Raw genomic sequence first — 22,905 nt, forward strand, 5'->3', positions numbered from 1 at the left:
CAGGCAACTAGAGCAGTAGGGAAAAGCAAACCACAAGAAAAAAATTAGTAAGATGCCAAAAATCCATTAATATGGTTTGCACCAAAGATTTTTTTCTAAACCTGGATGTCAATGGTGTCAAAATTAACTTACAAAATGTAATTCCAACCCGGTAAACAGATCAGAGACAAAAATACAAATCAGAGAAGAGTGATCTACACAGGATTAAGTCATTGGTGGGTACCCAGGACTGTTTACTCTTTAAAATGATTATTAATGACAATAATGCAGATATAACTGGTAAACTTGTGAAATTTTTAGATGACAGTAAAATTGGAGGAATGGCAAAATATGGAGAAGGCAGTAAAATACAATTAGAATTGGATAATCTTTAAAACTGGGAATACATTTTGAAAAAGCAGTTTACTATAGACAAATGAAAAAATCCTACATGCAGGGAATTTATATTTGCACTCTTCCTGCCACAAGTTTTTTTTTTTTTTTTTTTTTAAGACGCAACTATGTTGTTTAAATGATTAAATCAAAAAGTCAACATTCCTACATTACATAAACTCAAGAGACTGAAGAATGAAAGCTTAACCAGAGGGAATAGTGAAAAATGCTTATTTTTAGTAAAATAAGAGCAAGGTAGAGCATTTATTTGTAAAAGATGTAAAGGTAAAATTTCTGTGGGGTAGGTGCCTATTTGGACAGTTAGTTATTGATGCTTACCTCACTTCTTGTTTTTGCATTAACTTGATTTTAAATGCAATTAATATATATAGTCAGGGAAGAATAATGGACTACATTGAGCACTTAACCTGCTGGACATTTTGAAATCAGGCAAGTGACCAGTGCAAACCTATTTTGCATTATAAACGACAAAATAAATCTTAATGGATTAAGAATGATCAGCTATCAACACACAAGGGAAATTAAGTGTTGAAACGCCTACATTGATTATTTTAAATTATTAGCCTTACTCTCTTCTGGATTTTTTATGCTTTTAGTGAGCTTTAACACATTTACAAGACTTATTGACTATAATTACAAGAGAATTCAAGTAATGGACACATCAATTATAAGCTATATGTCTTGATCAGACAGTTGCATAAAGAATCCTAAACTGAGCTCCATTAGCAACCTCTCCAGCTGCTTTATTTTTTAAAGGAAAGAACCTGCAATATTTAGTCTTTTTCTGTATATGAATTATCCTTTAAAATACTGCAAACTGAAAATCAAGCAATACATTTGATCATAATGTTCTTCTTTGTTTGTCACCTTAAATTTCCCCATTAATCACCGAGAAAGAAAAGCATATATTAAACATAAAAAAATCTCTGGAGCTCCTCTTAGTAAGTTAGCTGGAATTGCTTTTAGGATAGCATGGTCATGTAATTTAAAATATTTATGAGACACCCAGGTAGCATGATTTAATCCTACACACTAACAAAAATTAAATATCTATATGATCTTTATATCAATATTATCTGTAAGGTGAGACAATATTAACAACATACATTTTTTCTTGATATCTAGTGACTGGGTAGAATAGCTGAAAATTGGCTGTAGAAGGGCTTATTAGTATCTGCGCCATTTCTACATGATATACAGTCTCCCTCCAAGAGCAGGTCGATAGCTGGCTGAGCAACTACTTGCACGTTCCGCAATTCACTTTCAACTATAATGATCAAAGCAGCACAACAGCTAATCTAATCAACAACATTTCAAGAATATTAGCCTCAAAAGTAGCAATACAAAATGCCACACGCAATAATCAAAGGCCACTCCTTTATTCCGGACAATTTAAAGTTAAAGGGTGATGCAGTGATAGTCCTGTTTCATTCAGATAACTGTAAATGTGAACTCTAACAGTCCTTATCAGGGTGTACATGGTGGGGGAAAAAAACACCATGATTTTACTTGAGTTCTCCAATGAGGTTTTTCTTCCCCACAGACAGTGGAAATACACTCATATTGCAGTACAAAATAGATATACATCATGTCTTTCACTCCATGGGGCCAGGAAGGTCTCGATAAATCAACCTAGCACACACATCTTTATTAAATGGAAAGAAACCATCAACAATTGCCATGCTCTGGTTTTTCTTTTTAAAAAGTTTGTAGTCCTTCTTTGTCATCTCAAAATATCTGAGATATTGTTTTGGGAGTTTAAAGATGCCATGGAATCCAGTCATTGCATTTATTTTTAGAATTGTGTGTTCTTCATTACATTAAAAATGAGTATCATTTTACCACAGTGCCATTTTCATGTGCTGTGATACAGTAGGTGCTGCCTTTATGTGATCTTTGTTGTCTTTGTTGCCAGGCAGACGCTAAGTAATACTAACTGGAAACTTGTGGCACATGACATCATAGGGTCAGCATCAAACATTTCCTGGTTAATCCAGGTTAGTGGATATTTGAAGAAATCTTAGCATTTTACTCGTGTGCTTAATTTAAAACTAGTTTGTTTTGACTCTGCTTACATGTACTAATTTGGCATTGACCCTTTTTACTCTGTTTTTTTATTACTATTTTTTCTGCTAAATATCCTTGGCTTTGTTATCTAGATTCCTGACTACCCAGTTTTAAGCTTAGAGTTAGGTCAAAAAGCAAGTTATCTTCCAATTCCTAATTATAAATACTTGCAATCTCAGTACAACTTAACTCATTTAAACTTGTCTTATATACTGTAATGCTCTTTATAGAGCACAAAGCATTTACACATATTTACAACAATAATACGCTTATGGTATATTACCAAATCATATAACATATACATATGTACATAAACACACTACTTATGTTAAATACTTAACATAAGTATAATAATTAACAAAAACACATTATAAAATCCCTTAATTTTATAAGTAAGATATGGCCAGTTGACAATGACTAGAGTTTTTGGTTTTCTCTCCTTCAGAGTTCCTGGAGAAAATAAATCTTTGGGAGGTCATCATTTAGTTATAGCAGACTAGGTCACAGCTCTTATAATCTTGGCCTACTGTCCACCCTCCTGCTTTTGGCATTCTACAATTTATTAAGTACATGCTGGACAATATAATAAAAAAATAAATGATAATCTTGCTTAATTTATTCAAAAATATGTCATTTGATAAAATAACTTATGGTAAATATCACAAACATGTTCACTGCTTTTCTGTAATTACAACCTTAGCTGATTTACCTATATGCTGGTCTATCTTGCACCAGATTAACTAAATGTTCTTTCTCTGTTGTTCAGAAGCTCTAGTGTTGCAATGAATGGGTAGTGGGAGGGGTCACATTTCTTGTTTCCTATTCACATATTTTACTTAATATATCAAATAATAAAAACAATAATAATAATAACGGTACTCTTTAATATGTAGGTTTATTTAAATTTGAAATCTAAGACCCAAATTAAGACACCCGGCCGACTACAATGAACATCAGCAACAAGCAAGCCACAAACAGAATAACACTAATGATACAGATTAAAAAAAAAAAAACAACACACACACACCACCAATGATGTGCATGTAAGGGACACCATGTGAAGCACCGAAACTGCAAGAAATGCTCTGAAGGCAAAAAAAAGTACTTCATATTTTATTAGTTTAATTACTTTAGTTGCTCTCTGTGGTCCAGAAACTGGAAGTTGATTGCTTTTTCACTTGTAAACTTACTTTTAAAACTCTGGTTTGAACAATGACTCTATAAACAACAGAACACTATATATGTATTAAAAACTATTTTTGTACTAAGAGTAGGAGTTTTACTCATTCAGGGCGACTGACATTATTGTTGCCACGTTTGAAAAATAACAATGCACATTTTGTAAAACAACATAATTATGCAGATACAGTATATGTGACCTTTTCTTTATGTTACTCTATATTTTTAGTAGAAAAGCAAAATACATATTCAGCAAAATATCTAAAAGAAGGAAAAATCTGTTTCCATCTGAATAAACACTAAATACAAACATTTTTCCTACCCTCTGCTTAAAAAAAACAGTTCATAAAATGAGAAATTCTGACAGTTAACAACCCAATATAAAATCACATATATGCTATTTATTAATCTATTTTTATCACTCGCTGTTGGAAATCACAGTGAGTTAACTAACACTTAACCCTTCTACAGTATGATTAAGAGAAGTCCCCACCTCGGATGGGGTTTAAGCCCATCCCATAGTGCTCACAAACACATACAACAACACATTCAGCTTATAGTAACACACAGGACAGTGAAATAGAAAAAGTAAATGATTTGATTGTGCAATTTATTGAGGTTTATGCATCCGAAGAAGTTGATAACCTCCCAAAAGTAACAGGGACTACTAAGTAGGTATCATTGACTTGGAAATTGTAGATGGAGTAGAGCTGCTTAGATAAAATAGGCTGAAATCTAACAAATCACCAGGACTAGATGATATTTATCATGCTCAAGGTAGTTACTGAGGACACACATAAACCCTTGGCACAGATTTTTTGAAAATATCTGTACACTGGGGAAATTCCCAAGAACTGGAGGCTTGAAAATGTTATCCATTTTCATAAAAACGGTAAGCGGCTGATCCAAGTAACTATAGGCTATATACAAGCTTAATGTTGCATTACAAATAAATTAACTGAATAAGTTATGAAGGAAAAGATTGAGCAGCACAGAATCAGCAAATACTCAACATGGTTCTGACAAGGAAGGTTGTGTTTTACTAAAATGCTGAAATTCTATAGGGAAGCAACAAAAGCTCACAATCAGAGAGGTGCACATGATATTATTTATCGTGATTTTCAGATGACTTTTGATAAAGTATCACATGAAAGCTCAATCAAACGTAAAGATGTAGAAATTCAGGGCACGTTATGTAGGCGAGTACAAAATAGGCTTAAACTTCGGAAGAAAAGGGTATTGGTAAGGGGACCTTTCTTGGAATTAGGTGAAGTTAAAAGCAGTGTACTTCAGGGATGAGTTCTGGGGCCATTGCCTATATTAATATACATAAATGATCTGGACAAGAATATAACCAATAAGCTGGTTATGTTTACAGATGATACCAAACAAGGTATAATGGTAGTTAATGTAAATCCAACTACATTTTACACAGAAATTTGGATATTATACAACTTTGGTTAGATACAGTATGTGGCAGGTGAAAGTTAATGTAAGTAAATGTCAGGTATTTCATGTAAGAAGTGAAAGTTTTACATTTAAATACACAATTGGAGATCTGAAACTTGAAGGTACACCCTACTAGAAGGACCTAAGAGTCACAGAGGACTCATCATTATCTACATGCAGTCAATGTAAAGAAGTGATCCAGAAAACTAATAGAATCTTTGGTTATATATCAGGATGTATTAAGTGCAAGTCAGGGGAAGTTATACTTAAGTTATATGACACACTGGTGAGGCATCATCTGTAGTACTGTATAAAGTTTTGATCTACATATTACAAAAAAGACATAGAAGTGCTAGAAAAAGTTACAGTGACTAGGCGGACTAGCTGAACCTTTTTAGTTTAAAAAAGAGAGAAGATTACAAGGGGACATGATTGGAGTGTTAAAATTATGAAAGGAATTAGCACAGGGACATAGTTGGAAACTTGCTAAGGGCAGATTTTGTCCAATGTTAGTAAATTTTTATTCATGCAAAGAACTATAGACGCATGGAATAAATTTCAAAGTAGTGTGGTGAAAATAGTAATTTAGGGACCTTCAAATCTCGACTTGTTGTTATTTTGGATAATCTAGGTGAATACGACGGGCAAGCTTGGGCTGAATGGCTTGTTCTATCATAATTTTTCTAATGTTGTAATATTTTAACATGCTTTTGGATTGCAGGAAGAAAGCGAAAACATAACATTACAGTACTCTAAAGTGTCTGCATAACAGCCACTCTGGAAGAAAATACTTTGAGTAACTAGTAATACAACAGTGGGCCAAGTGGAAAAGGCATTGGGCAATATACGACAAAGTTGGTGGCTTAATAACCTTTGCTGATTAACTGTATGACAATTCAGTTGCATCTAATTAATTTTTAAAATAATTGGTTAAAATTGTCAATTATTAAAATAAAACACAAGTGTAAACAGAGCCTCCTAGAAACATGGTCAAAACTTGGGACAATTTATTACTTGACATAACTGCTCAAAACTGTTTTTACAGATAGTACATCTACAACAAAAGAAATATACTGCAGTGGCAGGTGATTAAGCTTGTGTATAACAGAGCTGTTAACGAGGAGGTATGTCTAGCCTGGTACTGGAATGATACATTATTCTTCAGCACAAATTAGATTGAGGGTTTTTTCAATTCCACTGCAGAGGTCTATGTAGGTGTTGCCCTGCTCAGGCTGAAAGCATATTTCTCTTTTATTAACATATATACAGTATTCATGTAACGCTTGGTGCATCAGGAAAAGATATATATTTTCAAAGGGCAGTTATAACTTTATAGGGTTACTATTGTCATGTGTCCATGGTACAGGAAAATTCTTACTTGCCAGTGCTAATCAACATGCAAAACATTGCTACTCTCCAGTGCCATGATTAATGAGTAGAACTACCTTACCACTTCTCTCTTCCTTACCTTAAATTTCTACCTTACCTTGATGAAAATTAACACCATTCTATTGGTAATCAGTTTTTAAAGTTAATTTTCATTCTAGCCTTTGTAGATGCTACAATGGGTTCTGGCAGTATCATCTTAAAGCTATGATCTAACCTTGCATAGATTACCAAAAAATGCTCCAAAAACAACAGATTACATAGTCTCAATTATTGATGTGCTATGTCTATAGAAAGTCTACATATCATGTTATTTAAAATTGCAACATTTTCTAATTAATGTTATCTAAAGTTAGTCTTTTTAACAAATGATTTTCTAACTATAAAATATGCCCTTGAGTACATAATCCATCCTTAAAATGAAAGAATTCTGCTGGTTTTAATTTATCAATATCTTAGAAAACTAAACAAGATCCCCACACTGTCTACTTTTCTCAACACTAAACAGCTTTAATTCTCTGAGACTTCTCAAAGATTCAAGGTTATGTAGAGCTTGTGTCCCTTTTTTGTTTTACAAAACACCATGGTCTCTGTGTTCTTTTCATTTATGGTAATTCCATACTTTTTGCTGGCTTTTGCACCAAGCTGGCTTTTGCACCAAGCTTGACTAGTTATTTGTAGATTATCTGTTTTTCTATTAATTAAATCAATATCATTGGTGAATTTTAAGTTTGTTGGAAACATGACACTTGTTATGTTTTCTTCATTATCAACCTTTGTTAAATCATTTAAAGTTTCAGTCATAATTCTTTCTAAGTAGAATATAAACAAAATTGGCGATACAATACAACCTTCTCTGCAGCTTGCTGTTGCTTGGAAGAAATTAATCAGCTCGCCTTTGACTAATACTGCCAATTTATGGTCGCATAAATTGTTGCTTAAATTTATTATGCTTATTGGCATTTGATAAGATTTCATAATTTCTCATGTATACTTATGGCTAACATTATCAAAAGCTTTTTTTTAATTAATAAGACAGAAGGCAAAAGCACAATATTAGGACTCTTCTTTTTTGGAGATTTTATTATAATCGACATTTTATCATATTGACACATGAATTCAGTCAGTCAGTCATTGTCCAACCCGCTATATCCTAACAGGTCACGGGGTCCGCTGGAGCCAATCCCAGCCAGCACAGGGCGTAAGGCAGGAATAAATCCCGGGCAGGGCGCCAGCCCACCACAGGGCGCACACACACACACACACACACACACACACACACACACACACACACCAAGCACAATTTAGGATCGACAATGCACCTAACCTGAATGTCTTTGGACTGTGGGAGGAAACCGGAGCACCCGGAGGAAACCCACACATACACGGGGAGAACATGCAAACTCCACGCAGGGAGGACCCGGGAAGCGAACCCAGGTCTCCTTACTGCGAGGCAGCAGCCCTACCACTGCACCACCGTGCTGCCCCTGACACATGAATTGTCATATATAATTCATACAGACAGAACAAATAACTTGTCTTTTATTGTTAAGATATTTTATTGGCAGAGAAATGTCTATATTAAATAATGGATACATTTATTTCAAAAATAAGGATACTATACAAATGAGAGCACCCCCTGATGAATTTCCACCCCAAGAGTAACACTGGTATACATCTGTTACTCTCCTTAAGAGATTTACTAGCGGACTTTACCAATACTGCTCCATTCTGGTTGTGCCTTGATATCCTGCAAACTGTCAGTCAGATAGTCACACCAATACATTACATTTTTTGTTTCTAAAAAACCTTACTAAAAAATAATTTCTGCTTTTAAACAAGAAAAATATACAAACTATAATAGTGCCAGAATGGTTTGTATGGATATGCTTTATCTTCCTTCTGGAGAAAGGAAAAAAATGACAACTGCACACTTTGAAAATACATTATACATAGTAGCAATTTTATCACATTAACACTAGCATCTCTTGAGATAAATACATGCAAGATGCCTTTAATGTTTAATTTTGCACACTTTGACAGCGATTTAACGTAACTGATTCTCTTTGTAAGCTGAAACAAGTTCTCCTTCACCCTGAGGAAGGGCTGTTTGTTTGTAACAATGAATTGCAGTGGTGTTATTTATCTGTCAGGTAAAACAAACAGCTAAATATACCAACCCTTGGGTCTCTAGCTCTTTTCTAGCTCTTTTCTTTGGTGAAAGGCAGGGCGGCTTCATACAAAGCACTGCAGACACTCTCCATAGCTTGTTATTTTGAAACCTCCTTGAAAATAACATTTTCTGTGACATTTTCATATTCAGATATCTTTCATTTTCCCCACTAACATCAAACTTTACCCTTTTTATCTAAACACACAAATACAATGAAGCCTGACTATTTTAAAAATGAATCTCATTAATACTTAGCTCCTAAAAGTGCTAATAAGAAATACATAGTAAATGACATTTTTTCTGAAAAACAGTACCACCCAGACCACATGATTTCCTAGTTCAATCCCTGGAATATAAAGGAGTAAAAATAACACACAGTAGAGAAAAAAACTAACAATGGAGCACTGAGGTCTCTTTAAATGTATACTCTATTGTCAGCCATTCTCTCATTCTGTTTCTCTATTTCCCACAACAATAGCCTCACTTTCCTCAGGTATTCAGGGTCTGCTCTGCCAGTGCTGCCGACTACACATTTCTAAACATTATTATGTATTTTATACTGTGCCCAAACTTACATATGTTCAGATGCTGTCTAACCGAAATGTTTCCTTTTAAATATATGCCCATCATATTTGTTTTGTGCGTATCCCTTGACAGTTTGTGTAGCACCTGTTTCATCAGAGCACACTTGTTTAGTTACAGCACTGTTCCTCTAATACCAAAGCCTCACACAACAATGGCATTTCAGTATAAATTATTCTCTGATATGCATTTCATGGTCTCTTCCTTGAGTTGCCTAGAAAGCCATGTATGAAATGCAGTTCCCTATTATTTTTGTAAGTAATTTGTTTTGGGTTTTTTTTTCATCTTTTTTCCCTTCCACCCGTTATCATAACAGACTTAACAAAATAGTTTCAGCTACTACTTTCAAATTTGCCAAATAATCAAAGACAAAAGCAAGTATTTCAAAACTTTGTTTCCTGTACCCCTTGAAGATTACTTATTTATTTACAGTGCTTTTACAAATGATTTAGCCTACAAAACATTTTTAGATTTTTATTTGAAACAAGATTAAATTACCACTTTAATAAGTTATCTACAAAGTTTTGAATTCCATTTTAATCAAATGGGACATGTTAAAAATGTCAACAATTTATACAAACCAGAAAATCAGATCAAGAGCACATTCATTGTAAAGACAGGATTAAACTTGCTCAGATACAAAATATAACCACTTCAAGTCACATAATTTGTTGACGGACTCTGCCTGTGTGGAGAATTAGTGAATCGGCTGCATTAAATAAATCTGGATGGATAAAAACATGATCGATCTGTATGGTTCCATATCATGTAACAGGCTCACAAAAGAAACTTCAAAATGATGACATACAAAACAAAGAAAGTCAAAAGATCTAACTACAGTAGCCAGGTTTCCATTTAAAAAGATTTTATGCAAAGAAATATTTTATATGAAAAATGTTTGTAGATGTATATGATGGAAATAGCAATTGTCCATAATATTTTTCAAACAACTATCTACTTGTCTACTCTATTACAAATTTTGCAAAAAATGTAGCAGAAACATTTCTAACTACAGTAGGCATTATTCCATTTGAAAGAAATCAATGCAAAAAATGTTTTAACATTTTTAAATGTTTGTTGGCATAAGTCTGTCCATAATATTTTACAGATATCAATAACATGTTTATCCATTCTTTTTTTAAATGTTGGAACAAACTGCAGTGGAAATGTTTTTAACAGTAAAAACTGCATTTATGCATAAACAGGATTTTTATTATTTGTGTCTCCTATAACAATTCAAACCACTACAGTAAATTTTGTGTTGATGGTTTAGTCATGCTTGCAAGTTCCATATTAACTGAAGTAATATGTTATTGCTTCAACCTATAGAGTAGGTTGACATGCAGCTTGTCAAAATCATTGTATCTAGCTTTCATAATGTGTAACATTACTGTCAAAAAATAACTACATGTCCTCTTGGACATTTATAAAAAGACACTAGACATTTCACTTAAAAACGGCCTAGGGTATGCATAGTTTATGTAAGTGTTCATAATATTTAGGGGTCTTGAAATGGTTCTATTTATATGCATTAAGCTCACTTCTGCTGTAGGTGTACCAATGGAAATTTCACACATTAAACAATGGTCAACAAGCACCTGAGCAAATATAGATGGTCATTCTTTGCAGTTAATGTGGCTGTAATAGCTTACTTATGAGAAAGAATAGCATGCCTTTAGAATGCTTGATAGAAATCATCTATATATATAATTCACTAAGTCCATGGTAAGCAAGACACACGCAAGACAGCCACGCCCGCCAACAATTCACTAAACAGCCGACCATGGTGCGAGAGCGGAAGCATTTGCCAAGAATGTGCTCATTAATCAAGAACGAAAGTCGGAGGTTCGAAGAAGATCACATACCGTCGTAGTTCCGACCATACATGATGCTGACTGGCAATCCAGCGGCGTTATTCCCATGACCCACCAGGCAGCCAACCGGGTAACCAAAGTCTTTGGGTTCTGGGGGGAGTATGGTTGCAAAGCTGAAACTGGAAGGAATGGATGGAAGGGCTCCACCAGGTGTGGAGCCTGTGGCTTAATTGGACTCAACACGGGAAACCTCACCCGGCCCGAACATGGCTCACAGGTGCATGTGAACTGTAGCGTATGGTTGCAAAGCTGAAACTTAAAAGGAATTGATGGAAGGGCACCACCAGGTGTGGAGCCTTTGGCTTAATTGGACTCAACACGGGAAACCTCACCCGGCCCAAATGTGGCTCACAGGTGCATGCAACTGAGGCGGTGTGTGGAAAATGAACAGTCAACGTGACTCACAAGTGCATGTGGACTGTACACAGACGAAAGCAATTCAGGGGGCGGACACATGAGCAGGCAGTGCGTACTGAACGATGACTAAGAGATGACCTAAGAAATCGGCAGACTAGAATGGCGGGGGCGGAATGGGTGTCAGACTATCGAACTTGCCTATCTAGAGGATGTAAATGTCCTAACACGGGTTCCGTAGGTGAACCTGCGGAAGGATCGTTACCGGTTGTGCCGACCCGTTGTTGGACGGTTAGAACCCGAAACCTCTCAGGCCCACTTCCCCGCCCTCTCTCCAGAGTTCCATCTTTACATTCACTTACAGTCATATCCTCAAACCCACCCCATTTGGACAACTGTGTCTTTCAGGAAGTGTTCACCCATCAATACATAATTATGCGACGTATGCTACGCCACGGGTTGGCTAGTATACTATATACCTGTATCACCAGGTGGGCCAAAGATTTAAGGTACATAATTTCATTTGATTCCACTCTTTGCAATGGGCTTTCCGGTCAGAGACTACCAAGTGGGCCAACAAATGTTCCTACGCAGCTACACCGCATATTATTCTTAGTGTTTAGCCGAGACATAATAATTAATAGTAATTGGTAAATATTAATCAATTGTTTAATAATCCATAGGCCTTGGTACATGGCTGCTGGTGATCTCAGGAGGGCTTCTGGCTTGAATTGGCTTACACAATTGAAGAATGCAAGTACAGATGGTGTTGCCTCAAACCACAAGTGAGGTGTGTAAGGCAGAGCAGGAATCATGAATGTGAGGGTAAGGTTATGCAGCACAAACAAAATCCACCATTGGAGCAACGTGGAAGGAGCCATGGAAGATTGGAGCGGTGGTGCTAGAGGGTGAGCAAGAAAGGAAAATGTGTCTAGTAAACCTCACGTGAGGGACAGACACTCTGAGTTTCACAACTTGTTGGGCTACTTACATCAGGGATGATAAAATGTAATAATGCCATAAAAATAAAATCACACAAAATGAACATCAACATTTTCTCCTAAAGTACACACACCTAAGGAAAGTATTAAAAGATACCTCAACATCAAATACTCAAAGCTGAAAACAGAAATGTAAATGAATATTACATTTTGTAAATGATTAGGTTATTTTTTTTTTTTATCTTTCCTTTGGTTTCGAAGTGGTATGTCAAATCCTTTTGGTTTACTAAATTTTCAATAAATAAATAAATGGGGTGTTGTTACAGTGCATGTGTAACCTGATTGGTAGCAGTGATTAGACAGTTAACAGAACTTTAAGTTACTTAATTGAGGATTTTCGACAAACACCAAGAAATAGTTTCTTATTTTGAAGGATTCCGAAATGGGAAAACAAACGGAAATATTAAGGTTCTTCAAAAAGCCTCATTAAGCTACATGGAATAAATATCCAGAACGAAGAATACACTGTGTTAGCCAAACAAATTAGCAGAAAAGTTGAAATAAAACAGCAAAAATTGTCATCTTTTTTGGAGGTGTTTGACAACTGTTCTGCAGACATTTTCCCTAATGTTAATGCTTTGTTGCAAGTAGTGGTCACACTTCCAAGTACAACTTGCAGTGTTGAGTTTTTTTATCCGGAAATCGGATCACGACATGTTTGAGATCATCAATATCATCACTTATATATCCTACTAAAAACTAGAACACCTATTTTTACTTAGGCCACCGTAAAATCTATTCCTTGCTGCGCCTCTGCTAGTGACAGAGAACTACGTTACAGAAACTTCAAACAGTATAAAGGAGTGGGTAGGAATCCTGCTGATGATGGACTAAGCTTCAAATACTTAAGAAAATGATGATTTGGATTCACATATTTTAATGAGGAAAATTCAAAAGATGAAATTTACTCTAAAGCTTTGCAAAGTTTAAAACAGGGAAGTCTACTTGATCTGTCACCAAGCCTAATTAAAATATCAAAATCACAGACAAAAGTAAACAAAGAACTAAGTCATAATGGGGAGATTGATAAACAAAATGCCATCACCACCAAATTTTTTATCCAGAACTTGGATAACCAGGAGGTATTTGAGCTGATCTTTATACCCTCTCGTGACATCATGGGTCAAAACCTCCAGTCATCCTGCATAACCAACTGGAAATGACAGCAAACATGGAAAACAAAATGATGTTGCAGAAAGATGTTAAAATATTTTTATGCCATTAAGTAAAAACGTTTACAACAAGATAAGACTCGGCAACCTTCCAATGCCATACATGAACCACAACGTCCAAGAAAAAAAATGATATTAAAAATGTAAAATAAAATCATAACACACTAGTCAAAAGCAATCAAATATACTGTACAATCCCAGGGATGGTGATTCTAAACAGTGAACAAATGGTTATCCTTGAGTGATCTTGTAATTTTTTAATTAAAATAGATTGTTGAGTAGAAATGGCAGAGTACTGTATTTATTATTGAACCTTGGGTCACGAACGTCTCGGACCACGTACAAATCAGGTTACGACCAAAAAGTTCGCCAAACTTTTGCATCTGTTCACGAACACACACTCGGGTGACGAACAAGCCCATTTTCCTTCTGGTTCGTACGCGGCGATGATTTCTGCACGTGTTCAGTCTCTCCCTGTGCAGCAAGCAAGCGAGAAAGAGATCGCGAGTGAGAAAGACAGCGTGAGCGAGAGAGAGAGTATATATATTTACATACAGCTTGTACAGTCCAGAACGGATTAATTGTATTTACATACAATCCTATGGGGGTAAATTACTTTGGGTCACAACCAAATCCGGTTGCGACCAGCGTTTTGGAACGAATTACGGTCATGACCCGAGGTTCCACTGTATTTACATAGTACACAATATACTGAAATCACAAAGAAACATTCACAACACATACAATATCCTCAAAACTTCACTTGCTGTTATGTTAGAGAAATTAGGTGGATCTGAGAGCTTTGTTGGGCTGAATGGCCTGCTTTCTTCAAACATTTTTTTAATGTTCTAAAACAATTAATGGGAAATCAAACAACAGAATACATAGCAGAAGGATTCCAAATGGATTTTTATACTCCCAAAACGCTCAGTTTTCACTGTATGAACACCCACTGATGGTGGAAAAAAGCACATAAGAAGCAAAGTGCAGTATACACGCCGGAGTGGGTCCTCCTTGGCTTAGGTAAACAGTAATTTCCTTATTTCAGAATCCATCTAATTTTTAAATGCTTATTGGCAGCTACAATTACTCAAATAACATTTCAACAAAACAATTATACCAGTTATATACCATTGGTTGCCTCACATCAATAACAGTTCATTTAATGTGTAGTCATTTTGAGGATTTCCATGCTTAACAAAAGATTTCTTGGCTTTGGTGGGTCTTGACCTTGGAAACCACTAGGTCAAGTTTCCAAAGATGCTTGACTTATCTCTTTTTACATAGGACCTGGAAATTCACCAGTACAAATGCAAAATAAAGTGTTTGAGAAGAGCTATAGTGGAGGTTGGGGAGCGATCAAATATATACATCTTAGATAAACCCTCTTGAATGTGAGAGAAAAAGATCTCGAAAACATAAGCATTTTAATGGTGTACCAAAAAAGTCAAATATCATTAAAATCTATACATATAAATTATATTTTATACCCATATTCCAGCTGGCATACAGTACATAAAATGACATCATGCGAGCTAAGTAAGCCATCTGAAGTTTTAGGCAAAAATTTGAGTGTGAAGGACAGATTGAGTTTAATACTGATGTAATGGTATATAAATGCAAGATATAAAAAACATAACTAAGCAGATGAACATATTCTTGTCTATAGTTTTTTAAGTCTGGACAACTGAATGGATTAATGCTCTTGAATTACTTAGTTTTGAATCAGTGGGAATATTTTATCTTTCTTTTTACAGCTGATAAAGTTTTGAAGTCTAAGACAAATTATTACAAATAGCAAAAACTCCGTTTGATTATTGTAGTAGGAAATTGGTCTGGGATTTGTGGACTTGTACTTAAAATAACTGCATTAGAGAAGAGCCAGCAGCTGCTGGGGAGCGGACAAATAGATCTAAAAGGTCGCCTTACAAGTCAACTTAGGACACAGTGTGATGTTAGTTACTGTTGTTAGTAAATAAATAGCAAAATTCAGAAAACCTATTCAACACTTTAGCTCAGGAGTCCATTTTGCATCTTCATTGTGATAATACTGTAGAACCTTAGTTTGCTTAACTGGAATTGTTTTTCCATTAGTCAAAACAAAACCTCTATACAAAGTTTTAACATTTCAGCATATTCCTTTACATTATTATGAACAACACTAAAACATACATACCTGAGTATTTGTGTTTCATGTATTTAGATAGCCTGTAACACTGAAAAATTGTTGAAATTGAGCCCTCCTGTTTCACTAGTGCACACAGGTTAAACTCACATTTTTCTGCCATGGCCCAGACACTAACATCAAATGTAACACATGTTCCAGTCTAACAGGATGAAACTTTAAGTGTGTGGTCTTGATGCTGAGCTCTATCTTTGGTACACCACACATCAGCCAGAGAATACCACCATCTTTTCCATGAAGTATCATGATGGCTGCATTTTGCTATGAGTATTCAGTAGTTCTCTGAAGCAGGGCTTTGAAGACTTGTAAAGAGAAAAATGCTGAGAAGGTCTAAAGGAAAACCTGCTGTTGTCTGTAGGAGGCTTGCAATTCTAAAAAAGGTTACTCACCCAACAGGATAATAACTAAGAATATAAACCCAACTGACTGGAAATATTTAGGAATCATCATTTCAAACTCCAGACCCCAATCCCATCATTAATATTTGTCAGGAGTTAAAAGATTTCTGATAAGCAATGCTCACCATCAGACTTTGACAGAGACTGGGCGACTTTGCAAAAGAGAATAGGCAGACATTAGAGAGCAGGCGTGATCAAAGCAAATAGAGACCTGTTATTGATGACCCATGATTATAATTTCTGCCAAGGATGCCATAATCAAACAGTATTTGTGAATAATAAATGTTCTGCCTTTCTTTTTCTTTACTTAAACTTAATTCAGACAGATCTATAGAATATTGTTTTCACTTTGATATTATTAGGTTTTTATATTAATCAGTGACCAGAATTCAAATTAAATATGTTACGGTTCCATATTGTAACACATTTAAATGTAAGAGTAATCCAAAGAGGTAAATACTTTTCTAACTTCTGAATGCATGAAGAAACCAAGCCAGTATTTGTAACTATTAGCCTAGCTCAAATAAAAATGTAACGCAATACTAATTTAAATAAATACAGGAATCCATTTATCCATTCATTTTCTGTAACCAGGGGTACATGTAGTAAATCATGGCAGTAACAAACACAAAGATGTTACACACATAAATACACAAATGTTAACCACCTAACACCATATCTCTAGACTATAATTGAACCTGGGGAAAAAATAATGCAATGCAGGGCACATTTATAAATATACATTACAATTAGAAAATAACATTTGGATCATGAAGCCTACCTGTGTGAGTGCGAACATGTGCAAGAAAAGCCATGGAATTGCTGCTCTTGCAGATCTTTCCGCAGTACTTGCAAACACTGCCTTGGTTCTCTTCCCTTTCCTTATTGATCTGTTCAGTGTCTTCCAAAATGTACTTATTCACCTCTCGAAGGAGCTCTTCATGCTTTTCCTTAATGTGCATGAAAAGATCTTGCTCAGACTCAAAGGGATCATTGCATTTCACACATTTAAAAGTAGCACCTCCTTCTGGTAGCTCCTCTACGCTTGCTTGTTCATTTCTTAAGTGTCCAACACTTGTGAGATGCTGGTGCAGGTTGCTTTCTGTGTAAAAGGATTTTCCACAGAGCAGGCAGTGGAAGTATTTCTCTTTAGAAGGATGCTTCATTGAAATGTGTACATTCAGACCACTTAAGCCATCAGCCAGAAATCCACAATCTTCACAACGAATTCGTGCAGATTCAGTCTGTAAAGACTTTTCGGTTTTTCTTTTTCTTTTAACCTGTTGCAAATTAGTATCACATGGAAAGGCACTAGGAGCACTGGTTTCTACACACAGACCTCTATCACTATCAGTATTTTCAGTGTCAGAACTGTTTTTTAACTGAACAATGCAATCATCAAATGGGACAGCTCTTGATAATTCTTTGTTCTGAACATTGTAGATATACCTTGACCCAGGTAATTGCAAATCATTACTTGTTTGTTGTGAACTGTCTGAAACAGATTCATTTGTCCTCCACATGCTGTCTTTTACGGCAGTTTCTGCCTCTTGCTGTGCATCTAGAAGAGCCTTTTCCACAGTAGGCTCTTCTTGAGAATCAACTTCTTCATCTGAATTTTTTCCTTTTTGGGTGCCGTCCACCTCATCACCTCTTACCACTGGTTCATTGTGACCAGTATCCCCATTAGATGGCACCAAGTACGAGTCACTTATAACATCTGAAGAAATATACAAAGCATCTGTTGTTGTAGGTTGACTATCGATATTTGAACTATTAGTTGTGTTTTCATCAGATCTTCCTTCCTGTTCCAGTTGAGTATCCACAAATACTCCAATGGTTTCACCTTTTTTAGTGGGAGTCATGTTCAGAGATTCTTTACTACCATTCAATTCATTCTCTGGGATACCCACATCCATTTTTTCAGTGTCCAAGTCACTAGAACATGAGGTAAAGTCCTCTCGATCTGTGGCAGTGGTCTCTCCTTCTTGAGTGGTACCTTCAGATTCCACATTTTCCACAAAAGGTTTGGTTTCTTTATCTTTTGCTACTTGTAGATATGAAAGGCTTTTAAGTCTGTGCTTTTCAGTTGCTGCATGTCTTGAAATTTCCCGACGTGTAACAGCATAGTAGTTGCATGCCATACAGAAGTATTCAAAGTCTTTGGTATGTTTGCGTTTTATGTGAAGATCAAGGGAAGAACAGGAATGAGCAACAAAGTCACAATGTGCACAGGAATTGGGCAATTCACCTCTTGCTTTTTTTTGAGGAGGGCTTAATAAGCTGTGATCATTTTTATTTTCATCAGTTTCACCTTCATCAGATTTTTCTTGATTGTCAGCGACATTCTGGTCATGAGATGTATTGGTTCCAGGTGCCATTCCTACTTTAATCTCCCCCTTTAACTGGGATGTAACTACTTCTTTTTGCTTGCCATTGTCTGTGTCTACAATTTCCTTACTAGTTTTATCCTTTGTTGGTCTACTTGTGCTCTCCATTGCATCAGATGTTTTACCTTCCATCCCAGAATGAAGAAGTTCTATAAATCCATCCTGGATGGTCAACTCTTTACCATCATTTTCCTTCTTGGCAATTTCAGCACGATGTGCATGCTTCTTTGTTGCACAATGACGATCCATGTCTCCTTTAGTCACAGAATAATATTTGCAAATTTTGCAAAAGAAACTGTACTGGTGGCTGTGCCTGCGCCTGATATGAACACTAAGGTTTGTAACAGTGGAAGCAACCAAGCCACAATGGCTACAGGTTGTAGAAGCATTTTCTTTAGGGCGCCCCCTTTTACTTTTACTTGTGGTAGAAACATTGTTCTTCCTCTTCCTGGTGCTGTTTTTTCCAGATGGGCTACCTTTTAGGGATGAACAAGCTGAAGGAGGGAATCTTTGAGTAGATGTCGTTTTTGGAACTTTTGGAACATTGACACATACCTCCTCTACTATTTCTTCAAATGAAAGGCCAAGATTGCTCTTTTCAACCTGATGCCTATGGCATTTTCTTTTTATATGCTTGTCCATGCCCTTCTGTGTCAGCATATAAACGCTGCATACTCTGCAGTAGAAAGTATACACTTTTGCATGTTTCAGACGAATGTGCCGCATTACAATGGTTGATGACTTTGTTTTAAATGGACAGTTTTTGCACCGAAACCAGGTTCTAAGTTTTGCTGAACGCTTTAGTAAGTTTATAGCAAGTGAACGTATTAATGATGGCTTCCTGTGAACCTCAGGTACAGCAACTTGAATGTCAAATGTCCTTTTCTCTTTTGGTTTTTTACCTAATCTGCCTCGAAAGGTCACAGCCTTCAGGCATTTATGCTTAAAAGTGTGCAAGTGCTTTTCAAAGTAATTCTTTGTTAAACAAGAAAAGAGACACAATTGACAATAAAATGGCATTTGCTTAGACTGGCAGCTTTCAACATGAATTTCCAGACTCCATTTCTTCTTAAATTTTCTACTACAATAACTACAGGCAAGAGCAGGTTTCAGACCGGAGGATCTGACCTCACATTTGTCATGTGTCTTCAAAAAATCCGGCTGTGAGCTGCTTTCTGCTGCTTGCAGTTTAGCCTCCTCATTTTCCTCAGAAAGTGTTACTGATTCACCTGAAACGACACTGCATGTTGGTTTCTTGTTCAATGGTGTGTCACTGACCATCTTGTGCACCAATTCCACCGGGACTATTGTTGACACTTGATTCTTTTGCTTTTGCTCAGTTTCTTTTTCCTTCTTTTTCAAGCCTTTTTTTAGTGTATTCTTCAAACCTGGGGACATTTCTCCAGTACAATCTTCCATTGGTTTTTCTCTGTTGAAATTTTCCTGATTTGAAATTATATCATCTGCAAGAGGAGGAATTTCTCTTGTTGAGGAGTTTCTTTTCATTGCTTTGTTAACATGTGCCATTCCTTTAGAGATTTCTGTTTGCCTTTTTAGCTTTGTGTATCCAGTCCTGGGTTCCTTGTTCTGCTTGGATGTTGATGCCACTTTGCGTTTTTGAATGGCTTTGCCATTTTTATAATCTGTGTCTGATGGTATTAAATCAATGGGTAGAGGTTTCTCATTTCCACCTCCAACAGAAACTGGAGTATTTTTTTGTCTGATCTTTTTAGCATTGGCACGAATTTGTCTTTCAGTAAGCTTTTTGCTTTGCTGCTTCAAAAGGTTTTCTCTCTTTTCTGCAAGATTCTGCCTACGGAGATGAGTTTTCCCAAGGAAATGAGAATGAAGAGATTCTTCATCGATGCACTGAAAGCAACAGAGATCACAGGTAAACACTTTCATTTGTTGAAGATTCTGTTTGATATGCTCCTCCAGTGCATTTGCATTCTTAACCTTGTGCTTCTCATTACTTGTTATTGCTGTGCAACTTTCAAAAGATGCATCTTCTTCAAAGGTTGCTGGCTTTCCAGTTGATTTGGCCCTGGTATTATCCTTCAACAAATGGCTTTTACTACCTGGACTTGTGTCTGCTGTACTAGTGCATGCAGAAGAACTGCCATTAGAATGCTTTCTTTTTAAATGTATCTTTAGTGCAGTGGGGTTCTTAGCCATAAATCCACAGAAAGAGCACAAGCTGCCAGATTCAGAAGCATTTGCTTCTTTTTCATTTTTCTGATTTTGTGTATCTTGGTCGTTGTTACAGGAGGCTGTTTCCTCATGCATAGCAAGCAACAGTTGACCTTCATTACTTTCTTCAAGTATTGCTTCATTACTCACACTGTTCGGTGGCTCTTCCAATTTAGGTTTTTTACCTGAAGGTGAAGTTTCATGACCAGCTCCCTCAGAGCACAAATCATCATTTTCATCACTATTTTTTACGTCTGCTTCTGTGTCTGTAATTAGTTTCCTTTTTGAATTAGAAGTATTTGGCATAGTGTCAGTTACTACTGCTTGCTCTGCCTCACATGCAGAAGATGGTGAATCTTTGGTGACTTCCATTGCTAGGCACAGATTTCTTATGCTTAACACTTCTCCATTAGTTAGATCCAAAATGCACTAAAATGAAAAAAAAATACATTTTAATATGCAATATTTGACAAGATGCAACAATATACTTTCAGAAAATGTTTTTACCATTATAGGGTTATTTGAACCTGGAGTCTAAGGCCGGGTTTATACATCATGCAACGCGACACATGCTGCAGCGGACGCTCCTGCTATGCAAGCGTTGTTGTGTTTATACTTGCGCGCGTACTTTGCATACATCTGGAGTAATCCACCAGGTGGCAGTGCGAGATATTATCACGGTGAGAACAGGTTCGGCTTCGCTGTGTTGTGAATTGCCTGGAACACCCATTAAATTCCGATGACACCTTACCGCAATATCTCTGAAAAGGATGTTTAATGATTAAATCCATCAATCCAGGGATTTGTCCATTTCATGTACGCATTGGGCACGAAAAAGAAATAATCCCTGGACGAGGCATCAGCTCATCGCAAGGTGAGTGGATCATCTTTTTCCATATTTCTCTCACTGCACCACTTGGAGTATTGATATCACTGTCATTCATTATATTACCAACTAACCTAACCTGCATATCTTGTAGCTGTAGTAGAACATTTTCTGAGAAAATTTGGATGAACACAAGAAGACTGTGCAAAACACAATCAGTAATTGTAAAAGGAATTAAGCCCTGTTTTCTGGAGCTGTAAACCAGCAGCAGGAACCTCCGTGTCACCATTTCACTTATACTTACTAATTTTATTGATTCTATATTGAAAAACTATTGATTCTAATTTGTAAATATTTTGGGCAACACAATTAACTGTCATGTCAATGAAATGTTCCTTGAAAAGTGGAGAGAGTTGCACAACAGACAACATAGGAATTTGTTAAAAATTGCAAAAAGAAACTTTAAATGTCAACTTGAATTCTTGAACTAATAACGAGAAGGTCAAATCACATCTGAATTTGATTAGTTAATCAAGCAGCTTTTTTACATTTCCTTACATTTTTATTTAAGGCGGTTTAGAGTAAATGTATAAAAACTATGTTCTTTATAGCGTCTGCCTGCTGAGATTCTAGGCCTCCCAGTTTCTTTTTGCATGTTGTTCTATGTTTAGGTGTGCTTTTCAACTAATCCTTATACCCAAGTACAGCTCACAGATGACACATCAGATTACACAAATTTGAATCTTGCACATATAATCCCAAGCAGCATATAGCATAAAGCTACGCAACACCCTGAAATGAATGCAGTGTAGAAATGAATGTGGTGAATATGTAGATACTAAAAAACACACACCTGAAACTCCAGTTTGGACAACCCTTGTAACAGAATACAAATTTAAAGCTTGATACAGATATGTGAGTTTATAACCATATTACTGCTTTCATTTTTGTACCACATATTATTTTGTAAACACGAGTGTCATTTCCTCCATCTCTGTGACTCTGCAGACTTCAGATACTTTTGGTATTGATTTATTATCACCTGGTTTTACACAAGGCCAGGCATATGTTACTTGGCCTAGGACAATCTCAAGAGCAAATGTTTATGTTCTTGACACAGAAAAGCAAGAAGATCTAATTTCCAACGAAGACAGATGGTTTACTCAGAAAATTGTGCAAAGGAAAAGTTTTTTTTTGTTAAATATGTATAAAGTTTATTAAGCGTACAAGTACATATAGAAAAGTTTTTAAGCATATAAGTACCCATAAAATCATGTAAGTATACA

The 22,905-nt window shown here is 36.0% G+C and overlaps 1 protein-coding gene across 1 annotated transcript in view; it reads right to left on the reverse strand.

The window, feature by feature from the left end:
* Nucleotides 1–22,905, reverse strand: part of znf407 (zinc finger protein 407) — a 562,885-nt gene that overhangs the window by 522,522 nt on the left and 17,458 nt on the right. The window contains exon 2 of the mRNA XM_051935698.1: nt 16,995–21,222. Coding sequence (XP_051791658.1) covers nt 16,995–21,165 — 4,171 coding nt within the window. The 5' untranslated portion in view covers nt 21,166–21,222. The remainder of the gene's footprint in view (nt 1–16,994; nt 21,223–22,905) is intronic.

The sequence above is a fragment of the Erpetoichthys calabaricus genome, chromosome 13 (assembly GCF_900747795.2).
Source record: "Erpetoichthys calabaricus chromosome 13, fErpCal1.3, whole genome shotgun sequence".
Lineage (NCBI taxonomy): Eukaryota > Metazoa > Chordata > Cladistia > Polypteriformes > Polypteridae > Erpetoichthys > Erpetoichthys calabaricus.